Consider the following 15,283-nt stretch of genomic DNA (forward strand, 5'->3'; position numbering starts at 1 on the left):
CCACCAACATCTGGACGGTCCTCAGCTACTGGACAGACATCAGCATAGAAGAATACAAAGAGAGCCTTCACACAGTGTATGAGAATGCTATTCCAACAGCACGTGCCCATTAGGGCTCTACCTCACAAGTGAAGAACCTGTTAGGAGAGACTGGCTATAAATGTGTCCACGTCTGAGCTCACAGAACCTCCCCCACAGTTTTATAGTCGTGGTAGAAAGGTGACACTTTTCTCTCAGGACCCCCAACCCCAACCTCTTTTTAAAATTCGACTTATTGTGCATACACAAGTGTGTGATGGGGGAAGAACTCACATGTGCCACAACATACATGTGGCCAGAGACAACTTTGGAGTCAGCTCTCCCCACCCCCCCCCCTTGTATGTATTTCAGGATCAAACTTAGAGCACTAGGTTTGCATGCTATGTGCCTTTCCTGCTAAGCAATGCTACCAGGCCCCAGCCCCAATTTCAAAGTATAAGCCTGTCTTTCCTAGATGTGAGGTTTGGATGTTTTGCTTTTCTGGGGAAAGGGGTTGCTTATTTGTTATTGGATTTTGTTGTTGTCAACACACACACACACACACACACACACAGCTCAAGGGCTAAGATGCAGGCATGAGCACCAATCCTGCTCAAGAGTGAAGCTTAATAGTGCTATTGGACCCTGGGTCTTCCCAAGTCAGAACGAACTTCAAAACCTGCCAAAAGTAGAATGAGAACCTTGGCCCCACGCACACTGGCCACAGATATGGAACACAATGCCTAACCTTTTTCAAGAAGAAAATGAGGTCCCAAGAGCTGCCTGAGACCGACACAGCTGGTGTTTAATGAGACGTGAGGTACTGAACAGCAGCTGGTGCTTGGTACCCAGCAGACCCAAATCACTGTCTCAGACTGGCTGGGAGAAACAGTAAGGTAAGGTCAGAAAGCTGCCTTCATTCACTCAACAAACACCTTAGAGGCGCCTGCCACATGCAGAAAATTAGGCTGGTCACAAATGACAGAGCAGATGGCATTGCAGTGAGGCCATTCCAGTGGGGACAAAGGACAGGATGCAGCATTCACAGACAGACATAAGCTATACAGAGTGAGCCAGGACCAAGGTACAGGTCCTGGACAAGATGCATACCATCTGCTCATCATCTAGCTCATCATGGGTCTTAATTTAAGTAAATTAACCCCAGGTGTCAGTGAGAGGTACATATTAAATACATCCGCACTACACGTTGCATCCCCTTAGCCACAGGACTGCTGGTGGAGTTTAGAAGACTCTCAAGCACACAGGTCTTTGCATGCTCAGCCACGTCTCACTGCTTCCTCTGAGAAACTCAGATCAACTTCAAGTCACACATCACACATCACACATCTTCTCATACAAAGATCTTACAGTGAAATCTTGGCAGCAGTATTTAGCCAGAAGAGGAGTTTGGAGAAGAAGGTTCCTTGCCCTGCCATCCTCCTTGAAGGAAGCCAGTCACCACCTAACTGACAGCTCTGCTATTCAGCATGGAGACACTGCTCGGAACACAGCTACTGCCATGGCAGAAGCTACACTGTCAAGATGAACACATTAACCTAAGTAGAGGGGTCAGGGTCAAGCAATCGGCCTTAAACTGGAGGGTCTACCACAGTAAAAGCAGCTTGACCTTAATGAGAGGAAGGAGAGGCCCGCCTGCCTGCCAGAACAGCTTACTTTCAACAGGAGGAAACAGGACTTCCCTGTATTAAGGCTTCGTGTTTGATCTGTGTGCTTCTAGATCTCTGACACCCAGAGCCCTGCTGGGTACTACAAATACATAAGTAAGTCAATCTAGGCTGGTAGGGCAGAGCCACCAAAGCCAAGCACTTGAGAAATTTGAGGATTTGTTTTGTCTTAGAGTCAGGGTCTCACCCTGTAGCCCAGGCTGACCTTGACCACAACCCTTTTGCCTCAGCCTCTCAAGTGCTGGGACTGCAACTGTGTACCACCATGCCCACTTGTTTTCCCTCCAAGTTCTAATACTGGAGATGGAACCCAGGGCTTAGCTTATGCTGGTCAAGCACTGGACCATGGAGCTAGGTGCTTGAGAAGCCTCATAAACTCCATAAACACTGGGAACAGGTCCCCCCACCCCACCCCACCCCACCCCCATCCCTCCATTGCTTCACATGCTTATGCCCCATAGACAGATACCAGCCCTGGCCTCTCTAGGGCTAAAAACAAAAAACACCAAAGCACCCTCCACTCTCCTGCCTGACTGAGGAGAATTCTGCCGACCCCGCTGAGCCTGAGAGCTGTGCCTGCTGTCCTCTGTAGGAAGCCTGCTCTGGCCTCTCAGGAATCTGGAGCAGCCAGCATCAACCCACTACCCAGATACCTCTCAGAGAAGGCAGAGTTCCCTGGCCTTTCCACCAGAGCTTCATGGCAGTGCTTACTGTATGCTCTAATGTGGCAAAAGGGACAGAAGGGACCCCAGAAACCCAGGGTGAACCTCAAGGCCTAGAACCACACAAGCCACTCACCGTGAGTGATGTTCAACTCGTTGCCAATGGCCAAGCTCCAAACTTTGCCTCTTACACTCGGAGGGATTCCCTGCCACCACAAGTCTCGAACCTTCTTAGAGCACCACCTGAACAGAATGGAAGCATGAGTTTCTAAGTTTGTTCTCAATGGAGGAAGGCTCGCCTGCACACAAGCCTCACCCCTACTTCCCCTTCCCCTCAGGGAGCTTACCCTCCTGACTCTACTGAAATTGACACTACTTCTACGGCTGCGACAGGTACTGAAGGCATAGCATGGAACACCACAGACGGAAGGACCAAGAGACCTTCCAGAACCAGGTTCTGATTGATTAGTAGGAATTTACATACATGAAGAATTGAAAAGATTCTCTGAACAGAAAACACAGACAGGGGAAACAGAGTGGACTCCTACAGGACTGCAAAGAGCTGTGCACAGGTAAGGGGCCCAGGGCACAGGGGAGGCGTGCAGGGCACAGGGGAGGCGTGCAGGCAGTTCTCTTCCACAGAAATGTAGTTGGAAGAGGCCTCATAGGGCAGCCACACACCACTGTAGACAGGATGCTACAACTGTGTTGATCACAATGACCCTGCCTGTACTGGCCACGCAGGAAGAAAACAAGATGTACAGCAGATCCTCAGAACTGAGGACGCCACAGCTGCCAGGCACTGTGGGGTGCCACTTTGTACTGACACTGCAGGTTGACATCAAAGACAAGTGGTTCCCACCCTCAGAAAGAGACAGATGCTCAAACAGACAGTGCCATGAGACTCAAGGGAGTCTTCCACAGGTGGGGGCAGGAAATTCTTCCCTGTGAAGACTAAGCCAGAGGAAACAGGATCTAGAAGGCTGAAGAGGTTCAGGACACTGTAGACAGGGAGAAGGCAGGCAAAGGTCCAGAGGTTACAGATTAGCAGTTCCTACTGGGTAATCCTGGGAACAGTCTGCAGAGACAGGGCAGGCCATCTCACACTCAGTTTCATATGGAGACTCACAACAAGCTACCAAAATTTTAAGTATGGAGTGACACAGGCATAAGCTTTACAAACATGGCTCAGGCCCTCAAAATATAAACTGGAAGAGGCTATCACCATATCCAGCAACTCCAGCTTCTGCCCACAGACTCCAGAACGGAGTGGTCACACTAAGTAGCTCCAGTGAGGCAGTGCTTACATGGTTTCCCAGTTAGGCAAGATCTCATTGTTCCAGGTGAGGACAGCGTTCCCAATGCTCTCTTCAACCTTGCACCTTTCCTCCAGCTGCTTCCTCCGACGCTGGGCTTCTTTAAGCTCTGTAAATTGTGATTAAAAGAAAGAAAACGCTGAGCAGCCAGTACTCACCATGCCAGAAAAATAGCAGAGAAGGACGAGTTGGAGATGGGACTTAGTAGTTGAGTGTTTGCTGCAAAAGCATGGGGCTGGGGTTCAGATCTCAGCACCCCCGTAAAGGCTGAGTATGAGTGCTTGCCTGTAAGCCCCCAACACTGAGCAGGGTAGACAGGAGGATTGCGGACTGCCAGTCCAGCAAAATCCACCAGGTTCAAGGTCAGCAAGAGTAAGATGGACAGCGACAGGACACCTGATGGATGCCCCCTCTAGCCTGAGTGCATGTTTGTGAGAGTACACATACACAGGGGGTTGGGAGCAGGGAGAGAGGGAGAGTGATAGATAGAGACAGATGGATGGTGTGAGTAGGCAGCAAATGTCTGCTCTTGACACTCACTTCATAACCTATGGATTTACTGTGGGAACTTGGGGTCTTGCTATGTAGTTCAGTTTGGCCTCAAACTTAGTATTTTCCTCTTACCCCAGAGTGCTGAGACTACAGGTATATGCATCACACCCTACTCCTCATAGACTACAGAACATTCTATCCACCCTTCAGTAAAAGCTTTAAGTATAGCTTGCTCTTTTAAAACAGTATAAAATCACAAATATAATTCAATGAATACAACACACCAAACAAAGCCTATGAAAGTATCCAACCAAACCAACAGAATTCATCACAGAACACTGAAAGCCCAATGTATTCTCTATCCCACTCTTCCTAATGTAACCCTGAATGCACTCCTAACATCTTGTGCAGTACTCTTTAATTTTATGTGTACAGTATTTTACCTGCATGTATACTTGTGTATCATGTACATGCCTGATACCCTCAGAGGTCTAAAGAAGGCATCAACAAACCCCTGGAACTGAATTAAAGAGGGTTGTGAGTTATCAAGTGTGTGTTGGGAACCGAGCTCGGGTCCCCTGCAAGAACAAGTGCTTTCCGGCACCCAGCCACGGCTCCAGCCCCATATGCTTCACTCTTCATTTACCAGCAGCAGTGCTGAGGCAGACTAAGCACATCTTTCCCTCAGTTTACTCCACGGTAAGTCTACATCCGTGGGCTCTCTCAGCCAACCAAATCACGTCTGTACCAAACATGTACACACTGTTTTCATGCCATTCTTCCCTGAGCAATCCTCTGTTAAGTGTCTATGTGGCACATAACTACTGTGGGTAATCCAGAGATGACCTGAGTACAGGACGGTGTACATAGCTTATATGCATACTGAGTAAACAATTTTATACACAAGCCTTGGGCCTCTTTAGATCCTGGAGCAGCAAGAGCTTCTGGAACCATCTACTCATGAATCCTTGGGAACAGGTATAGTTTTTTTTAATGGAGAGACATAACACAGAGTTTACTATTTTAACCATTTTCACTGTATAACCTTGTAACATTTATTCTTACTGTGATACACTCCCACCACTATCCTATCTCGAACCTCCTTGTCTTTTCCTTGACTAAACTGGTCCTCATTAACCACTAACTCCCTGTCTGCCCCTCCTCAGGTAGTCCTCTGCTGAAAAGACTCTCACACCCCAAAGAAATGACATCATACTGTCTGTCATTTAGTTACTGGCTTGTTTCACTTTGGACCAATCAGGTTCAACAATTTTGTAATGTGTCAGAATTTCCTTCTTACAGGGTGAATGATATTCCATGTACTTACTGTATTTACTTTAAAACACTCCAGCGTCACAGCACTCTCTAGCTTTTTAAACGCTGCATAGAACATATCTAATCCCTCACATCTTAAGAAGGGGAGAAAGAGCCAAGGAGGGGAAAGAGCTGCATGTCACTATTGGCTGCCACTCTTTCTTTTTTTGTTGTTTTTTGTTGTTTGTTTGTTTGTTTGTTTGTTTCGAGACAGGGTTTTTCTGTGTATCCCTGGCTGTCCTGGAACTCACTTTGTAGACCAGGCTGGCCTCGAACTCAGAAATCCCCCTGCCTCTGCCTCCCGCGTGCTGGGATTAAAGGCGTGCGCCACACCACACAGGCTCAGCTGCCACTCTTTCTAACACACACATCTTTTCTCATGTAAATCTATGTTCTCTGTCACAGCATCTTGTTATATAGTAAAGACTGGCTTTGAACTCCTGAGTCTCCTGCCTCAGCTTCCCAAGTGCTAAGTTAGCAGGTGTGTGCTACTACAGCTCGCTCTTCTTATGTAGGGTCATTATGCTTCCAGGAATAATGAGACACATCCTTTCTTGTCTGTTTAGTGGAAAAGTCATATATTCTAAAGTATGAATGCCTTTGCAAGGTTAAAGCTAATGAACTTTAGCAGAGTAGAGGCGACCAGAGCTGGCTGGCTGCCACAGTACCTCGTTTCTTGGCCTGCAGCACCATCTCTTCATACTGCTGTCTGTGCTTTTGAGCTTCTTCAGCTGGCTTGGCTGGGAGATTTCTTGACAGGAAATAAACAGGGTTGCACTGTTACAACCAGATAAAAGTCTGAGGGAAAAAATCACCTGAAGCATTATTGCATAAAAGCTCTAAAACCCAAGGTTAAAAAAGTCATTTTTTTAAACTTCTTTAAAAGTTCTTCCATAAACTGAAACTACATTTGTTTTGTTGAGACTTACATGGCCCAGGAGACCCTACTATCTTAGCCTCTCAAGTGCTGGGACCACGGCCATGTGCTACCTTGCCCAGCTGGGGACTGAGCCTGGGGCCTTCCACACACTAGACAAGCAAGGGCTCCACCACCGAGCTATCTCCCCACACAGACATTTCTGACAAAGCATGACACTCACTGTGAAACACTGGGTTATAAAGATACAAAAAAGAAGTCAGCCTATTCTTCAAAGAAATTGTTCTTACTGCAAAGCAGCAGCGTCGACAGCTGATCCCTGCATCAGGATGACCTCACAGCATATATTAGATGGCAGCTTAAGTGCTTAGTTCCAGATCAGCTCTTGTGATAGTTAATCACACTGTTGGCTACAACCCTTAGGAAACATTCCCCTGGGTGTGTCTGGGAGGGTATTTCCATACTTGTTTAAAGAAGAAATGTGGGTGACACCATTCCAAAGGCTGGGAGGAAGCAAGATAAGTCCCAACATTATCTGCTTCCTGCCGGCTGATGCTACATGATCAGCACCTCCTGCCGCCATGCCTTCCCCACCATGATGGCCTATACCCCCAAACTGTGAGCCAAGGTAAGGCCTGCTCCCTTGAGCTTTTTCTTTCTTTAGGTCAGGTGTTTGTCACAGTAATGGGAGCAATAATCTACATAGTGCTGTAGTTCCTTCGCTGTTTTATGCAGCCGCACACAGGAGCTATATTGATCCCATAGAGAATGTCAGTGGACTCTTAAGCTGACTTAGGGATGTGATGGCACCTCACCTGCATTCCACAAGTACTATAACCATGTTCCCTGTGAGACTGCAACCACCGCCACTGGCGGAAAGTGGCCAGCCCGATCTACCTCTCAGCACACTAAAAGAGCTGGTCCCTCTATGCTAGAGTTCCAACTTCCTCTTCACGGTTTTCTACAATCCTGAAGATATACTCCTCATTAGACCTCACATTTTAATTGTTTATTTAATTATTTTCTCTGTGTGTGTGTGTGTGTGTGTGTGTGTGTGTGTGTGTGTCAGTCAGAGGATAACTTGCAGAAGTTAGCAGTCTCTTTCCACCATTCAGATACCAGGAAGCAGGCTTGGCAGCAAGCATCTTTCTTTACCTACTGACCATATGACTGGCCTGACTTCACAGTTTTAAATATCAGGGATGCACAGGAGGCTGGAATGGACTAGCCCAGGGTAGGATAACCTGCCGTTGTTCTTGTTCTTTCTTAAGTGGGAAACCTTCTCCCTGATGCACTGTTCTGTGTAAATTCGGTAATTAGATTAGCTAGGACTTTCTTCTTCAGGCATGTCTCCAAGCATGACTGCCTCATCACACAATGCGGATACAAGGGCCCAGAGAGAGAGGCGTTCAGACTCAAACTACCCAAAATCTCCACAGGCCACTCTAAGAGTTATCCTAAAACAAAACAAAACAAAACAAAAACCAGGCACCCCCAAAGCACTACTTTGAAGCATGCTTGCAGGGTTCCTTGTACTGCCAAACTAGCCATGTGCTTACAGCAGCCACACAATGGAAACCTGTATAATAAACTACAAGCAAATACTGCCTCAAAGGAAAAGCCTGGTTACATTTCTATGACACAGGACAGTTTCCTAAATCACCATGTGATGTCACACTGAGTGAAGGCTAACATGGAGGTAACAAGAGACCCAGCCATTCTCCTCCCCTTCTCCTGCCTCCAGGAAAGGCGCACCCCCATGGCAGACAGACAGAGGCTCTTCCTCAGACTCACGCAGGTCTGTCCTCGAGGATGAGCGCCGTGGTGGACAGTGGCTCAAAATCCAGGTTCTTCCTCACATTCTGCTTGGGAGAGGGTGGCCTGCTCGGTCTTCCAGCCTTGTCTTCATATTCCTAGAACAAAGACATCAGGTGTCTCTGGGCCCAACCAGTTTTGTATCATCAAAAAAGGAGCTACTTGTAGCTGAGTTCATTGTAAGGGTGAGTGCACTTCAAGTCTTCTCTGCTGTTCAGAAGGAAAGCCTTGGGCAGAAGAAGGGTTCCAAGAGCTCCCTGCTGTGGTGATGCCTTAGGTCAGATCCACACACTTCCCTGTGGTGGTTACAAAGTTACAAGGGTCAGCAGACCCTGAACCACAATTGCCACATAGTGTGGTACTTCTTGGTAAGAGATGAATGGCTTTTGTGATGGCCATTGCTATGCCATCACTGCACAACGTCCTGTCAATAATTCTCTCATGCCCTGGGAATCTATAAGTGACCTCCAAACCCACTGAGTCACTAATTAGATCCACGGACTGTAGCCATAGCAGCTTAGTCACACCTAGTGACCCAGATTCCAAACACCCAGTAGAAGGGTTCAGGAGAGTCAGCTTCTGGAATAATGCATGATTTGGGCTCCCTGCAAAATCAAAACCTGTTCTTCTCTGGCTGTCTATCACAGGTGAGAAGCATCTCTAAGGGAGATGATCCGGTTGGGAAGAAAATGTGGAGTTGCCACAGATTCATGCCATTCTGGATGACAAGAGCCACAAGATCCCGTGAAAAGGATTTATTGACACTAGCTAGAAGAGCTATTTCACAAGCAATTTTCTCTCACCCAGAAAAGACAGCTACAGCTTCTCTAAAGTACAAGAGCACTGGGTGCCCAGGGTTAGGCTTCTACCTTGCCTACCCTGAGCAGATCCCACTGGAGAGGGAAATCCTTTCCAGTTACCTAACTACCCAGAGCTGAGAGACTGATGCTGCTCATGGACCTGGTACACGGCTGAGTGGTGACAGCCCAGTGCTAGCAGCAGGATGTTCCAAGTCCAGTAAGTAGGTATCAACATCTTCAGCTCTACAAGAAATCTACCCAAGGCTCTGTGTTGACAGGGATTATAATTCAAGTGGCATCTGGCAATCATCCCATTGGGTGCTACCTATCTGCTGAGCCTGATCTAGTGCCATTATGCTAAGGCCCGTAATCTCCCACCACAAGTCAGAGGCCAGAGTCTGGATGCTTCTTCCCATTTGCTGTGGCTCCAGACACTGTCTGACCTGATCTCCTGAACAATCAGTATGTCACCCACCTTATAGACAGGACACAAGTTCAAAGTGCAGGGTTGGGGTTGCAGGCCCTCTGCACTGCCACCCTAAGGAGGTCTGGCCTCCTTGGCGATTATACTCAAGCAAATGTGTAGTTTGGGAGTGAAAACACCAAGTCCTCCACGGGTTACAGAGGTGAAACTTGAAGAAAACATTGGCCCACTAGCCAGCAGCTAAAATCCAGGCAAAGAATGCTCACAGAACTCTCCAGGCTGTGGCCTGGTCCCACAGCCACTAGGTGGATACAAGCACTATCTGAACAGGCTGCTGCCAGCAACAGGGAGACACGCATACTTCAGTCAGTCAGCAAGTACAGCCCTACAGCATGGGGACAGGGTTGCACGCACCATTCCATTTTCCCTCAGACCTGAAATGACTGTGGAATGCAAGGGGAAACACTGCAGTTCAAAATACCGTGGATCAGAGAGTCCAGCAAAGTTTGCAAGTCGAAGATATGGGACACAGAAGCAAAATGAAGGGAATGCCTTGATTAGAAGCCAAAGCATCAGGTCTTGTTAATAGGCACTTGTTACTAACTCAAGTAACAGCAGTGGCAGTGGCAGCTGATCAGGTTGATGTACCAAGAACATTCCAGGGGCCTCCCAAGCAGAGTTGATTTAATCTGCACACAAAGCCCAGGAGGCAAAAGATGCCACCACCACCACCCCAATCCTAATGGATATTGGAGGCCCTCAGATTTGCTCTTCAGAGAATGGGGAAATTGATCAGACTCTAAACACTGGGTTCGTTAGGGACATTTCCCACCAACTCAGTGAGCTGCTCACAGGGAGGCCTCCATAGGAAGCAATCTCATTGCCTTCAGCCTCAACAAAGCTTCCAACCTTGACAACCTGTAATCCTGAGTCAGTTCATGCCAAATGGGGTCAAATGGCAAGGGTCATCACATAGTGACACATGCTTTAATGACAGAGCATGGCCTGCCAAAACTTGAAATCCCAGGTAGAGTCTTTGAAAAACCCAAATGGAGGCCTGGAGAGAAGGTCCCCACAGGCATACATGTGGGGAAAATACTAATGTACATAAAATAAAAATATAAATCAATTTTAAAAACTCATACGGCACCTGTTTGGTACAAACAGAGCGGTGCTGGCATGATCACAAGTCCTGCCCCAAACCGAGTTCTTTTTCTACAGCCCCCAGAGATGGCCACAGTAGGCTCTCTGTGCAGCCAGACAAACCAGCTCCAGATACAGGAGGACAATGCTCACTCTAAGGCCTGAGAAAGAATGCTCACTCCTGACTGGTGCTGACTAGGGCCATACACAATGCAGCAGGAGCAAAGCCTCAAATGACCAAGATCTAAGCCCTGCCTTTACCTTAGGCAAGTCTGGACTGTCTCCTGCTTCCACTCCATCATTATAAACAGAAGGGACTACTGGTAAGACAGACCACTGTGAGACTTAAACAGGGTAGTATACTGTAATGACGGCCTGTCTTCTGATGAGCTGAGTGCTTTCTGTCCAATAGGTAAAATCTCTGGGATCTGTCCATCGAACGTCACAGCGTGGAAACAAGCTAGGGAGTCTCTCGGCCTTAAGCTGAGCAATGCTTCTCTATACCACTGGGCTCATCAAAAGCCCTGGAGATCAATGAGTAAAATAAACTGCCCATACAATCAGCTGTGGCCTCGCCCACCCTGATCATCCCAGTAGAGAGCAATTTAGAACAGTGTTCTTCAAAGTCCTACTGCAGGTCAGTTTAATTGGTTATCAAAGACTTAAAAACGCTACAAGCCCCTGGTTTGGAAGTACCTGGATGAACTTTCTGACCTGAGCATTTGGTAATAAATCCCAGTAAGGATGGGACCTGGCCAATGCAGCTGCTAACCGTGGGAGAATCTGTAGGGTGCAGTCTGATGAATGAGCAAATTCAGAGAAGCAGCATCAAGAAGCCTGAGCAAGGCCTTAGCTCAGGCGGGGCCTATGAGCAAAGCAAATTTAACAGGGAAAATGGGAAGAAGACCACACAAAAGGAGAAGCTCATCCGTGAAGAGACCATGAGGATGAGACCCTCACCCACAGCCTTGCAGGGGCCCCTGTACAGGGAAAGTAAGTACAGGCACAAGCTACTGCACAGTGCAGACCATGAGAGATGCAGAGAGGTGAGAAACAACAAGTAAAGGGCCAGAAGGAACAAGAAACAGCATCTCGGTACCTGTGCTGTTTAAGCAGAGATAGATAAGGTTTATGCCAGAGGCAGGGAGAGAGGGAGAGAGAGAGGGAGGGGGAGGGGGAGGGGGAGGGGAGGGGGAGGGGGGGAGAGAGAGAGAGAGACAGAGAGAGACAGACAGACAGACAGACAGACAAACCTTCTGACAAGCAATAACCAAAGTGCACACAGTGCTGGTGGGGATGGCCCTCCCTGGACACTGCTGATCATGGCAGACCTACCCCATGCTGTTTCCTCCATTAGTTTATGCTAGCCCAAGTCTCCCCTTCATGGAATGGCCTACTTCAGACACAGACCCTGGTCAATGGGTTAGCAAGAGCATTTTAAACAGTTGATACTGAGTCAAAATTGTTCTGCCTGGCCACGATGGTCTCAACACACAGCTCCCCACAGCTGGTGGAACAATCCAAAGAAGAGGAGGAGAGTGTAAACATGGTTAAATCTTATCTGCACACTGCCTAAGGCTAGGAACCAGAAAACAAAAGTCAGCAGGCAACGGGATTTGTTTTAAAAAAGAGACAGAACACATACATGTGCATGTCTTGTGTGTGTGAGAGTGCATATGTATACACAAACACACACACACAGCAACAGACAGATTTGTATTAAAAGGGAGAGAAGATTGGATCTGAAGCAATAGAAGAATGTTTCCCAGGAGGAAGAGAAGAGAGATGGCTATCTATCAATACTATCCAGAGAACTAAAGAGATAGGCAAGAATGTCGATAATCTGATCAGACCCCCACTAGCTTCCTCAATTAGTCCACCGAGAAGACAGGACATCAATCAGGCCTGTGCTCACATCTGACTCAGCCATCTACAGCAGCAGGATCTGTCTGCTGATAAAGTCCAGGCTTCAGGACCTATGTCTGGAATAGGCTATCCCATGGGGTACTTGGGCTAGCATAAACTAACTTAAGAGACAGCACAGGGCGAGTCTGCCAACAGCACGGCAGGGAGCACGGAGGAGCTGCAGGATGGGCCATCCCGGAGGACTACCTCCCTGAGTACTGTCTTCCCCTCCATACCGGCTCCTTTGTCTGTTAAGGGGAAGATTAAACAAGAACAAGTAGGCATATGAGACATGTACCCAAAGGAGAGGCCAGAAACGTCAGGCGTATGGCTGTCACTTTTACTATAAAATCACTTCCTGCAACATTTCTCCGAAAAGGGTTGTAAGAAAGACAAAGGAGACTCGCGTGGCATGGCAGGCTGGTTTTACTCCTCGCTGTCTGTAACAAGCAGTGTTTGAGAGAAGACTGCTGTTGTAGGACATGGAGCTGTATTGCCATCTGAAGAGGGAGGGACCCACTCAGGTTTTACAGGTGCTCAGCTTTCCAGAAGACAGTGATGGTGACAGAGCCTTGGCCACCTGGCCAGGGCAAGTAGGTAAAGGCTCTGAACACCGGGAAAGTCCCTCCTCCCAGAAAGCATTCTCTAAGTTCCCGGGAATGCTGGCACCGGGCACAGCCGCTCTCAGGAGACCTTCTCTGGTGGTCAAATTACTTACAAACATCAAGAACACAAAAGTTAACACAGGCACGGGAAACTGAAATGTACCAAAACTGCACTGGGCTCTGAGAAACCCAGCTCCTGTCTGTCCTGAGTCTCCTGTCCTCCAGACTCCTCAATAAGACCATCCTATCTCTAGGTGGCCCCTGGCCTAAACTGACCTGACTCTGGAAAAGGAGCGGTGGCTCTTGGAATAAGAATGGGGTTGAAGAGTGAGGTCTCTGGACAATTTACCCTGAAAGAAAATCCTGCGAGCAGCAGACACAAAGAAGGCAGGCCTTGGGGAGGAGGTGCCTCACTGGTGTCCCCGGCAAGCTCCTGCTAGTGGGTAACACAGATGCATGTGATGTGCGCTCACCTGCACTCGGGCTCACATGCACACAGCCGCACGTACCCCGCACAGGACCAAGCAGGCCTGGAAGGGCAGGCCGAGACACTAGCGGAGGCCAAGCTGGGATGGCAGACCCGCATAAGACTCACCATGAACGCCAGGCCTCAGAGGCGCGTGGCCGGCGGCTCCATGCCCAGTGAGTGGAGGCCAGCCTCGCTCCTGCCTCTGGACCACGGATCTACACGCAGCTCCACACTGGGCGGGTGAGGCGGGCTGGTGGCCGGAACGGCAGGACACTCAATCGCTCACAGATGCAGCGATTCCCGGATCCCTGCTCAGTGTTCCTAGGTTGGGCTGGGCGAGCTGTCAAGGACCTCCTCCACAACAGACGGGGCGGGGCTGGCTGAGTCAAGGCTCAGAGGCCTCCCTGCCAATTGTGTAGCTCCCAGCTCCACAGAGAAACCTTGGGGGTGCTAACTACAGAGAAGGGAGCTAGCAAAAGACAGCATGCTGAAGAGAAAGGCCTAAGTTCTACATTGTAAGATTATAGGAAAAAAAAAAAAGCAAGAAATATGTGTCAGCAAAAGAAACTCCATAAATATACTTAGCACTTCTCAGAAGCTGGCCGGTTATAAGCATAAAGTACATACTGATAGAGCCTCCTTCTGGAAAGTTACCTGGAGGGTCACCTGACACTTTGCAGAGTGACTGGACATTATCTGAACATGCATTCATTAAAACTATTAACTTTAGGTCAGAGGGCTCCAGTGTAAATTACACCTTAGAAAAATTTTCACAAATCTGTATTAAGGGCCAAAATTATTTCTAGTGAGTAGGCTAGTCCAGAGCACTGGAACAAAGTCAGCAAGAACGCCACATAGTTCTCTTTCCTTCCTGGACACACACACACTCACGCACGGACACACAGAGTAGGAGTTACAAGGCACCTCACCCACCACTGGTTTTCTGACAACTCAGAACTTAATTATTCATTCTCCAACAGGAACCTCCTCACAAAGCAGGAGACACTGGCATAGCCCACAGTGGCTCCCATGCAAAAAAGCTGGGCCTCTCTGGGGCAATACAAAACAAGAGGGCCACTTTGGAAGCAAGTTTCTTAACACTTCAACATACACCAACCACACACCTGAGCAGCTCTCCAAAAAAAAAAAACCACCTATAAAAAGCTCCGCACGCAAAACTTGACAGCATTTGTGTACCAATCAAACACTAAGACGATCCAAATGTCCACCAGCTGAGGAATACATGATCAGCCCTGAACCAGTGACAAGAGGAAACTACTCACACATCGGCGCTGCCGGTCAGTGTGCCTCAGAAACACTGTGGAAGCAAAAGCTGCCAGGAAGCCAGCCAGGGTGGAGCCACTTATATAAAATCTCGTCAGAAGGCAAATATATAGCTGGTTATTTGTCTGGAGAAGGGATGGGGACAGGCTGCAAACATTTGATGACAGAGATATCCCAAGACTGCATACAATGGCAGGTGGGTAACTGTACATTAGGAACTACTGTGCATTTACAGTGAGTAGATAGCATGGAGTCCACGGGGAGCATGCATGCCCAGTGTGGAAGGCACCGGGATCAATTTCACTACTTTAAAGGGGAGGGTGTGATTTTTCAAATCTGTGCAAATGCTCAAAAAATGAACACATACACATGCTCTACCCAGAGTATAAAGTAAAAATGTTACAGTATTCACCTTATTTTTAAAACATTTACCCTTTGAAAGAAGTTGCAGACGTCACGGCTGCTCCTGATAGT

General features: G+C 48.1%; 1 protein-coding gene across 11 annotated transcripts in view; it reads right to left on the reverse strand.

Moving 5' to 3' along the window:
* Tbc1d14 (TBC1 domain family, member 14) overlaps positions 1-15,283 on the reverse strand; it is a 95,668-nt gene that overhangs the window by 26,168 nt on the left and 54,217 nt on the right. For 8 of the 11 annotated variants that reach the window (XR_376793.2, NM_001113362.1, NM_133910.3 and 5 more), the window contains 4 exons: positions 8,159-8,277; positions 6,156-6,238; positions 3,673-3,790; positions 2,502-2,608 (listed from right to left, as the gene is read on the reverse strand). Coding sequence is in view for 10 of the 11 variants with exons in the window: in NM_001113362.1 (NP_001106833.1) it covers positions 2,502-2,608; positions 3,673-3,790; positions 6,156-6,238; positions 8,159-8,277 (427 nt within the window). In the remaining variant the exon portion in view is untranslated. Of the gene's footprint in view, positions 1-2,501; positions 2,609-3,672; positions 3,791-6,155; positions 6,239-8,158; positions 8,278-13,529; positions 14,034-14,808; positions 14,827-15,283 lie in introns of those variants that run through there. The other 3 variants (XM_006503645.1, NM_001113364.1, XM_006503647.4) reach the window with 3 other exon arrangements.

The sequence above is a fragment of the Mus musculus genome, chromosome 5 (assembly GCF_000001635.26).
Source record: "Mus musculus strain C57BL/6J chromosome 5, GRCm38.p6 C57BL/6J".
NCBI lineage: Eukaryota > Metazoa > Chordata > Mammalia > Rodentia > Muridae > Mus > Mus musculus.